This window comes from Pundamilia nyererei, unplaced genomic scaffold (assembly GCF_000239375.1).
Source record: "Pundamilia nyererei isolate P.nyererei 1_Seehausen unplaced genomic scaffold, PunNye1.0 scaffold00418, whole genome shotgun sequence".
Classification (NCBI taxonomy): Eukaryota; Metazoa; Chordata; class Actinopteri; order Cichliformes; family Cichlidae; genus Pundamilia; species Pundamilia nyererei.
Window position 1 is genome coordinate 196,732 of NW_005187819.1, and position 10,489 is coordinate 207,220.

Genomic DNA, 10,489 nt, shown 5'->3' on the forward strand with positions numbered 1-10,489 from the left:
ACCCAGGACACGCTGGAGAGATTATATCTCTCGGCTGGCCTGGGAACGCCTTGGTGTTCCCCCGGATAAGCTGGAGGAGGTGGCTGGGGAGAGAGAGGTCTGGGCTTCTCTGCTTAGGCTGCTGCCCCCCCGACCCGGCCCCGGATAAAGCGGATGAGTATGGATGGATGGATGGATTAACCTGTAGTTCATTATCAGAAATGTCCAAACTCTATTGAAACACTAACCAGTAAAGTGTCGATGACTGTCATCTGTGTATCCAGAGCTGAGACACTCTTTAGTGGAGCAGACGGTCTCACCAGCAAAGCAGTAACAGTTGTGGCAGTCGGTCTTGAAAGACGTCCCATGGCCTGTCGGTAACACATATCGACCAAAAACATGTTAGAAAGTTGCTGAACTGAATGTGCAAGATTCATCGCTCAGATTTCACAGTGTAACCACAACCAGGAGTTCAGTTACATTAATAGTGTATCTGTAGTACCCATTGCTACCAGTGACACTTGGAATAAGTCAACAGCATTCACCAACTCATCACTGTGCTCAGACCGTAGACTGAAGTGCATTATTGTAGAGCTGGGCGATATAAGATTTTTTCATATCACGATATATTTTTTTCATTTCAGGCGATAACGATATCTATCACGATATAAGCCAAATAACCATATTTGTAAGATTTAAATGTGCCGTTGCTCACAGGTAAAATGTGAAATAATCAGCAGCTTGTTTTTATTTAAATATTTATTTCCCATAATAAGTTCAACAGGGTAGATGTACTTAAGGAACATGAGACTTTTTCAAATAAATAAAGGCAAATATTGCAAACTACACAAAGGCAGCCGCTAAAGCGTTTAAGTTTCAAAATAGAACAAACGAAACAGACTAAACTGTCAATTCCACTTAGAAACAAAATATTAATTCTAAAAATAAATCTTAGTTTGTTTTACAGAAGAACAGACAAAATTGACTAACTTTTGTCAATATCAAAGAGATTGAGCATGCACCAGTTTATTGTATTTCCAGACTTGCTTTCGGCACAATTTACAGTGCTCTGTTTTTTGTCAGACTTGAAATAGCCGAAATACTTTTACACTACGGAACTTCTATGGCTCTTCCATTCGACAATCTCTCTGGCGTTGGAACCATCATCTGTTTTCTCTTCGGTAACCTTCGGTCACGCTCTCGGTTGATTTTTCTAGTCGGCACACTCATTTCCTCCATTACCGGGCGGCACGGTGGCTGGCTGCTTCCCAAACAAATACACATGTACGGCTTGGCACTTGTGCTGTACGTAACAAGTCACGTGACGTGACGCTGCGGCTGTGATTGGTTTGGCTCTGCGCTACTTAATTTGGATTGGCTGTTCTTTTTTTTTTTTAAGAGAACAAGAGCGGTGAGGCCTATCGCAATAGTCTAATTTTTCTATCGAGAAAAAGTTATTTCGCAATACAAATCGTTATCGTTCTATCGCCCAGCTCTACATTATTGTAACCTTATGTTTGCATTCTAACGCGTTCAACACTGAACTTTGTATAGGTTAGTAACATTAACATGAATGACAATTAACACTGCTAATTAGTAGTAAGCAGACGTGGAAAGTAACTAAGTAAAAATATTTCATTACTGTACTTTAGCAGAATTTTCAGGTATGTGTACTTTACTTCAGTAGTTCTGATAACTTTGTACTTTTACTTCCTACATTTTCAAACAAATATCTGTACTTTGTAGTCCTTGGAGTACACATTGACAATAAACTGGACTGGGCTAAAAACACCACAGCACTTTACAGGAAGGGCCAGAGTCGTCTCTATTTTTTGAGGCGACTGAGGTCCTTCAACATCTGCCAGAAAATGCTGAGGATTTTCTATGAGTCTGTTGTGGCCAGTGTGATCCTCTATGCTGTTGCATGCTGGGGGAGCAGGCTGAGGGCAGCAGATGCCAACAGACTTAATAAACTAATCCGTAAGGCCAGTAATGTTGTGGGGATGGAGCTGGACACCCTCAAGGTGGTGTCGGAGAGGCGGATGCTGTCCAAGATAAAGACAATGTTGGATAACACCTCCCACCCACTCCATGACATGCTGGTCAGTCACAGGAGCTCGTTCGGTGAGAGACTGAGATTACCCATAATGCACCACTGAACGACACAGGAAATCATTCCTGCCTGTGGCTCCCTGTACAACGCATCCACTTAACACACTGTTTGCTGCTACAACTACACATGCTATTTATTGTGTGACTTATGTATGTATGTATGTATATATATGTATATATTGTACTATTCTTAGTTAGCGTATTGTCTGTCTTGTCTTAATGTTGGTTTATAATGGAGCACTGTAACAAAAAATAATTTCCCCCAGGGATCAATAAAGTATTCTGATTCTGATTCTGATTACATTTTCAAAACAGGCTGGTTACCTTAGGCTTAATGAATTCTAAGTTATTATTTCGTTGCTGTGGGCCTTCATACATCGAACCGATTTGAGCCTAAACACCAGGGGATGTTGCATGAAAACAGATGACATGTGCCAAAGCCAGGGGTTAAAGTGGCAGTGTAGCTAGCCCTACAGAAGGCAAGCATAAAGTGACTGATGCTTTTTAAGTAGCAGGTCATTTCAAATGCAGCTTTTCTATCAGCAAACTCACAAACTGTTTGTGTTGTCTTCACAAGGAGAGAGAAGAATGAGGGCTAACTTTACTCAGAGATGAAGAAAAATAGGGTTAGCTTTAAAGGGCTGCTCAGTGGTATTTAATAAACTATAAATGCAAAGACTGCATGTAAGCCCTTGTTTTTAAATGGGTCTGTACATGTGACACTGATTTGTTTTGTTTCACAATATGAAAAAACTCAAACTGAGGCAGACTAACTGTGTTATTTAAAGGCTGCATGAAAATCCTCTGCAGGTTAGTGTCAGATAAACAGGTTAGTTCGCTGCACTGTGATGGGTTCAAATTAAAGAACAGTGGCAGTGGGTTCATGGTCACAGTTAGCGTACATCATGTGCAGCAGAGATTCATATACATTTTAGCTGATGATGCTGATATTCATTCACTGAATTCCACCTTCATACCAACTTTATATGAACTAGAAAAAAGACAGGATAAACATTGTACTGTGAGTGTACTGTGACCAGGTGTGCCATGGAAGACTATCTGGGTCCACCTGATTAGATTAGTAAGCGACTGGCATGAGTCACAGGAGGACAGTACATAGCAATAGATAAATATGTGAAAAAGTAGTCAGTCTGACCTTGGTCCTGGAGAAAACTCCGAGCTAGATGAAGACCCTAGCATGAGCAGTGGTCAGGAGAAAGCACAAAAGGTACACTGGGGACAAACTGAGCCAATTCTGCTCTTATCAATGTCCTTTTTGTGATATTTTTGTTTGGTGGTGTGCTGTGGGACTTTTGTAATGTGAAATATCTACCGTGGCTCCAAAAGGTTGGAAAACACTGGCGTAGAGGATGAACTCGTGAACCATCTGCTTACACCTTGTTGAATTCAGGTGTGTACATCCACAGAGAGCAGTGAAGAAGAAAATCTACTGGAGCTCTTAATAAAAATAATTGTGAGTTATGATTCTTTCCCCACACTGAGCCACAACAACTGATTTTAGGGTTCCCCACCTGGTGAATTTAATTTTCCTTCTCTTTCTTCTGATTTAAGCTGAATCATTACGATAACACTGTGAGGCTCAGTTAGCTTCAAATGTCCTCTAAAGCTCATCTTTTGCTTTCTTACACTGAGCATATTTCAGAGTCTGTACTTTTTTACTTTTACTTGAGTAAAGAAGTTGAATGAGTACTTCAACTTTTACAGGAGTAATTTTTAACACTAGTATCTATACTTCTACTTAAATACAGAATATCCATACCTTTCCCAACTGTTAGTAAGTAATGTTACTGGGCCTGTGGAGGCAGTGGAGCTGCCAGAGACCAGCCGTAGTGAGACAGCTCCTTACACAACAGAACCAGCTTTGACCCTGATCAGATTTGCACCCTTTCTTTTAGATCCACTGTAGCCATGGAGGCAGTGGAAAGTAAAGATCTTGGCTCTATCAAAGGGATAGCAGCTACCCACTGGTACAGATATAAGGATTACTCCTAAGTCACAATCAAAACTCTGTTCACATCATCTCAGTGGATAGAAACACAAAGTTCATCGGGGTAGATACAAAGACTTCTGTTTTAGAACGTGCTCTGTGCACTGCAGAGGTTGGAAGCCTCAACACTGACGTTTACTGGAAACCTACACACAAAGACAAGTGTCTACTGTTTGACTACCACCAGGATCAGGACCCTGCAACTGCAGGAAGAAAACATTCCCTCTAAGGCAGAAGGGAAAGAAAAGGAACATGCTCTTAAAACATGTGGTTATCTTAACTTGGATAAACACAAAGAAACTCAAAGTTTTTCCTCAGCACATCCCATTGCACTTCAGACTCACTCCCAGTTAAAAACTGGTTTTTCTCAAACTCCCACACAAGCTAAGCAGCAAACTGTAATCTGTGTGTGGCAGGGGTGTGGTCTTTAGCTCTGCTGCAGTGGGACGGTGGTGCAGTGGGTTCAAAGGGCAGTGCCATGGAGGCTGAGGGCCAGGTGGAGGTAGTCAGGCTGATAATCTCTCTTCCCTTTTTAGTGTCACCGGGGACAGAGACAAGAGAGAATTGTGGGTTCAGCTGAAAAGCTGACCATGCCAGAGATGTTTGGTGCTGAACCATTCTGTGTGTGTGCGCCTAAATAAAAGTGGCAAAACAGCCAATTAATGCCGTGTCGGGATTGAACCATTCACAGTGGTGCCCAAACCCAGGCTCAATGTCCAGCCCTTAGTCCACGCAGCTGCTTCAGCTGCTGGCTCAAATCCTGATGCACCGTGAGCAAGCTTAGCGGCAGACGCAGGTGTTGGAGAGGGTGGATGGAGCCACCCCGATGCACCGGATGGCGGAGGGCAACAACCTGCAGGTCTTTTTGGAGACCTTCCAGGCCACAGCAGAGGCATGTCAGTGGCTTGCCACTGAGTAGGCGCGGTGGCTGCTTCCACTGCTGTCTGGAGGGTCTCCCACGGCGTCTCTGAGCCTACCACCAATGTACCGAGGTAGCTTTAGGGAAATTCACAGCGCTGTGCTGGATCGTTTGGGCCTCTCCTCGAAGTATCATTAACTGCAGTTCTGGGCCAGTCAGATGATGGGGAGGACTGTGGAGGGGCTGCCAGGGGATATGCCACGATGAGAGTGGAGACTGCAGTCACGCTAGCAGAGGAGCACCTGGCCATGGGGGCAGAGGGAGCAGGGAGTAGCAGCCCACCGGCCACCAGCACTGCAACACACATACACATCTATTCTTGGTCACACTATGGGTTGGCAATAATGACTATGAAGTCAACATCGGCAGGGGAAGAGCCACACAGGTATATCACCTCAACCTCCTTAGAGGATGGCGAGAGGCTGAAATCACTTCTCCAATGAGCCTGGTGAAGGACAGAGATGAATTGAGCTGAACATAAACAGCAAATTGTTCAGAAGGAATTGGCAGAGATGCTGAAAATGGGAGTAATAGAAGAGTCACACAGAGCTTGGTGTAGCCCCATAGTTCTGGTCATGAAGAAAGGTGGGTCTATATGGTTCTGTGTCGTCTACCTACAAGGTGGACAAGGTGTCACGGTTTGATGCCTACCCCATGCCCCGGCTTGATGAACTCCTGGACTGGTTAGGCACCACTCAATTTTTTACGACACTGGATTTAACCAAGGGCTATTGGCAGATTCCCTTGTCTGCAGAGTCCAAGGAAAATCATTCTCCACTCTGCACGGTTTGTACCAATTTGTCTCTCTTCCATTTGGCTTGTTCAGAGCCCCTGCCACTGTCCAGTGCCTCACGGACCAGGTGCTGGCGCCGCCTGCACCTGGTCACACCTGCTGCATATTCTGCTGCCTACCGGGCTGATGTGATCATCCACAGGAACACCTGGGCAGAGCATGTGCAGAGGGTGGGCACGGTCCTGCATTCCCTGAGGCAGGCCCCAAGACCAAAAAGTAGGTGAGGTGGTTCCTGGGGCTGGCTGGGTACTATCGCCGGTTCGTGTCCGTGTTTGTGTCCAAGATCTGGCTCAGCGGTGCGTTTGTGCCATTGAAAAAGGCTCTCTGTGGGGAGCTGCTGCTCAACACACTTAACTTTTGCCTCACTTTCATCCTGCAGACAGATGCCTCAAACAGAGGGCTCTGGCCAGATGCGGCCCAAGCCTCAGTCAGTGGCCTTTGGCTCTGCTGCAGTGTAGGAGGGGTGGGGGAGGGAGGCTGAGGTCCAGGTGGAGGCAGTCAGACTGATGAACTCTCTTCCCCTTTTAGTGTCGCCAGAGATTGGAGACAAGAAAGAAGTGTGGGGTCAGCTGAAAAGCTGACCATGCCAGAGATATTTGGTCGAACCATTTTGTGCAAGAGTGTGTGTGTCTGAATTAAATGAAAACAGCCAATTAACGCCATGCCGGGTCTGAATCGTTCACACCATGCAGTGCAGCACAGAATGCTCAGACCTCTACAATGGAGAAACCAAACAGCTGCTCCATAAACGTATGGCAGAACATAGAAGAGCCACCTCTGACAGGACAAGAGTCAGCTGTACATCTGCACTTAAAAGATACAGGCGAGGATGCTAATGTTCACATTTTGGACCAGAGGAGAGAGAGGCCATCTATGTTGTTGTAAGCCACCTCCTCTGTTGAACGACAGTCACTGAACAGAAGGGTGGGTAATGACACCAACTGTCAGCCACCTACGGTGCAGTCTTCAGATCCCTTCATCAGGCCTCCAGCTCACCTTGAAAGAGTTTGCAGCCAAGTATGAGGAGGCAGGAATGAGAATTAGCAATGCATCAAGATAATTATTGTTGAGCTTCTTAAAATTGGGAGATATGTAATAGAAATGGCAGTTAATGCAGTACTTCTGTTAACCTGTTAGCAGTCGGACGTACCGCCCACGGTACATTGGATGGTTTAGGGGACTAATTGTAAATTTGTAGGACTGCTAAGGGGTTAAATCCCATGAATGAAAGGTGAAAGCCTGCACTTCAAAAACATCTGGATTGTTTGATTTAAAATCTTCTTTCCTCGTATGCAGAGGCAAAATTACTAAAAGAATTGCTTCATTGTCCAAATGCTTAAAAACTAACTGTATACTATAAGAATTGTATGTCTTTAAGAGTCCTACTCTTCCTCTGTCCTCCTACTATGCAGGGCTTGCTGGTGTCCATGCAGGGCATCTCCACACAGTTCTCCAGTCGCCCACTGGGACCACAGCTGCACACCTCGAAGCAAACCGTAGGATCAGTGCGCGTAGGCACTTGGATACGAGCATCCTGTTGCACCAAGAACTCAGAGGCTTCACCCATTTTGCAGCCTGAAAACATAAAAACAGACTTCAGCCTCTTGAATGTGAATAATGTGAAGCTGCAGAAACGGACTGTAGTTTGTCTTACCTGGCACACAGAGGTATGGCTGACAGTTTAGCTCATCGAGGCAGCCCTTCCTGTTCACCTGGCATATGTGGTTGCTTGGACAGGGGTTAGGATTGCATGGATGGATAACCTCCTTAACAGTGTTGCTGCCTAGGGAGCTGGGTGCTTAATGGTGTGTGGAAAAGGAAAGTACCATTAATGCTTTCTGTTTTTAAGAATGTGAATAAGTGTTTTCAAAAGAAAAGTCTCATCAGGAGAAAAGAGACCTGATGCAAATCTACTATGAATTCTAATACGTAGCATATAGAGGCTCGATGTCCAGCCCTTAGTCCTATGTAATGGAAAGACAGTTCCAGCTGAGCCTGACTCTGTCTTTCCATTAAATAGGACACATGTGCTTATTGATCAGATCATTCAGTAACTTCAAATATAATAAGTGTTGGGACAACTGTTGTTGTAAAAACGGTCCACATGAACTTCAAATTAAAAGCTGAAACTATTAGAGACCATTTTGGCATGAACTGGATGCTCTAACATCCATGATTTGGGACTAGGAGCCAAAGACTGACAAAACAACTACAGAAAATTGCTGCACATTCTACTGTGCATGTGTATAATGTATGCTTTTTTATTGTATAAAGCAACGCGTGAATCTATTTACATTTGTACCATATCATCAAAACTAGCCTTAAGCTGAAGGTAATTAAAGAAAAAAAAGCAACTCAGTCATCTTGGCTACTGGTAACGTCAGGGGCACAGACGCTTGTGTTTTAGGCATCATTTCTGTTAAGAATAACTGAACTACACCATTAGCTTGGCTAATGTTCCCAGTGTGCAGCCAAACAATAACAATAATTAAAATAATAATAATAATGATAATAACTCTTTCAGTTTCTTGTTTTCAGTGCATTACCTTGGCAACAGGAAACAGCGACACAGAAAATGTCAAACACTAGTGACTGTAATCACTGAAAGGCCCATTTTGAAACCACTGAGCATTGGATCGGGATGCTAATATTTCTTTAAGTCTGCTGTGTTACAAGCAGCAACGTGTTTGCTAAAATGTTATTCAAAACAACATTGTAGGATGTACTGTATCCACCAGCTTCTGAGCATCTGTGCTCTGCTGCCCTCTAGTGGCAAACTCAATTGATTTTTCAAAAGTTTTTCTTTTGTTATTGAATTACAAGACTGCATCTGTTTCATTTACAGCTGATCCCTTCTGTTTCTGTATAATGCAAACAAACGCTGGAGTAACCTGACTCACTAAGGTATCTGTAGAGAGGGATGCAGTGTTCAGGGTCATCAATAGGCGACAGGAGCTCACAGATCCTCTCTGGTGTTTGTCCTTCGTGAAAACGTTTTGTATCTCCACACTGGGTCAGGATATCCACACAATCTGATCTGAAGACAGATAAAACAAATAGAACAGCTGGTACGTACAAGACAAGAAAAGACAACAATACTTTATTTGTTCGAGATTTTAAAATGATTTAGTTAAAGTCAGTAAAAACATTCTAAATAAACTAAAATATGTGTGAAGTTTGCATGTTCTTCCCGTGCTTGCCTGGGTTCCCTCTGGCTTCCTCCCACAATCCAAACACATTCAGTTAGTGGGGTTAGGTCAATCTAAACTGAATCTGAGTGAGTGTGAATGGTTTTATTTCTCTCTGTGTTCGCCCTTCATTAGGCTACCTGTCCCCGCCTCTTGCCCTATGGTAGCTGGGGTAGGCTACAGCCCCCCGCGACCCTGATAAGGATAAGTGGAAGAGAATGGATGGATGACAAGAGGAATATCCCAAGGTAACACTGAACCCGAATTCTAAATAAAATAAAGTGGGTACAAGTTTCAACAAAATACAAAGTAACAATGCTGTGTAACTTTTTTTCTTGTCACATCAGCTGATGGCCTCCAGCTTGCACTGAGGTGGTTCACAGCCAAGCTGAAGTGGCAGATATCACATTTAGTGCCTTTAATACTGAAGCCATGGTTTTTTTGGCCAGAAGGGGGAGTCGTTCCCACTCTGGGGTCAGGATGAGTTGCTGCCCCAAGGAGAGGATAATAAAAGTATCTCAGGGGCAGAGGGGAGTGGGAGAAGGACAGACGGACTAGTGTCACGTCTGCTGTGATGCAGAGTGTTAATCAATTTACAAAGCAGGTAACAGCTGACGGCACGCCACACACACAGCCGCCATCTTTATTCAACACAGGTGCGATAGGGTGAGGGGTTAAGTCATTGAGGACTCACATTCATTTCTTATTGGTTGTATTATGACAGAGCTTTACATTCATTATAGATATAACAGAGAGAAGTACAACAACAGTCATGTGAAGGTGAGAGGAGACCTACTTGCATATAACGCTCCCTCTGGACCTGCTGTGGCAGGGTTTGATCTGCAGGGCGCAGGCCACAGCCTTCCACATGTGAGGCTGACACTTCCTAATGTCCAGCACAGGGATGTTCATGAAGGGCATCTTAATTGTACCATTAGACCACAGCTTGATGTCATTCATGGCACCCTGGTCTGACTGGATGTTACAGCTGCGAAACAGCTCCGTCGGCCTGTGGACAGACACAGAAACACAACAGGAAGTCAATGAGCTGTTCAGCGGTGCACGTGCAGCAGCTCCCACAGAGGGAGCCAGAGATCCTCTGAGAAACGTCACACAGGTTTTCCCTTCTTGACCACATCAGGAATCGTCTGTGGAGTCTGATTGGTGGGTTTAGTCTCAAGTGAGTCAGCTAATTGGTGGTTTAAAATACCGACGGTTCCACAGGGAAGGTTCTGGGTGTGGTTCTATCACTCTGTGTGTGTGGGGATTGTGTAACCATCATGGCCAACTTAGGTTTGACTTCCAAAGCAAAACTAAATGTGGTAATGCACGGGTCAGGCTAACAGGAGCTTAGTCCATGCAGGAGTGCAGCAGTACAGAGTCAGGCTTTTCCATCGTTTTCTGACAGAGTTCTCTGAGAGGAATTTATTCTTAATGTGGCAAATATCAGTGGAAGTCTGCACTGTGGTTGCTGCGTAAAAGAGTGCAGT

The 10,489-nt window shown here is 44.4% G+C and overlaps 1 protein-coding gene across 1 annotated transcript; it reads right to left on the minus strand.

Moving 5' to 3' along the window:
• Positions 1 to 222: 222 nt before the first annotated feature.
• Positions 223 to 10,278, minus strand: LOC102213921 (reversion-inducing cysteine-rich protein with Kazal motifs-like). The gene is made up of 6 exons (XM_005753291.1): positions 10,214 to 10,278; positions 9,796 to 10,008; positions 8,712 to 8,848; positions 7,466 to 7,609; positions 7,198 to 7,386; positions 223 to 350 (listed from the first exon to the last, which is right to left on the minus strand). The coding sequence occupies exons 1-6, from the start codon at positions 10,276 to 10,278 to the stop codon at positions 223 to 225; spliced, it is 876 nt and encodes a 291-aa protein (XP_005753348.1).
• Between the last annotated feature and the right edge of the window lie 211 nt (positions 10,279 to 10,489).

What these genes read in the sequence shown, in the direction of transcription:
- LOC102213921 (XM_005753291.1), bottom strand. Translation starts at nt 10,278, where the DNA reads ATGGTTACACAATCCCCACACACACAGAGTGATAGAACCACACCCAGA. An exon ending in AGAACCTTCCCTGTGGAACC is followed by an intron (nt 10,009 to 10,213) that starts GTCGGTATTTTA and finishes GTCTGTCCACAG; the next exon opens with GCCGACGGAGCTGTTTCGCA. An exon ending in AGAGGGAGCGTTATATGCAA is followed by an intron (nt 8,849 to 9,795) that starts GTAGGTCTCCTC and finishes ATCTGTCTTCAG; the next exon opens with ATCAGATTGTGTGGATATCC.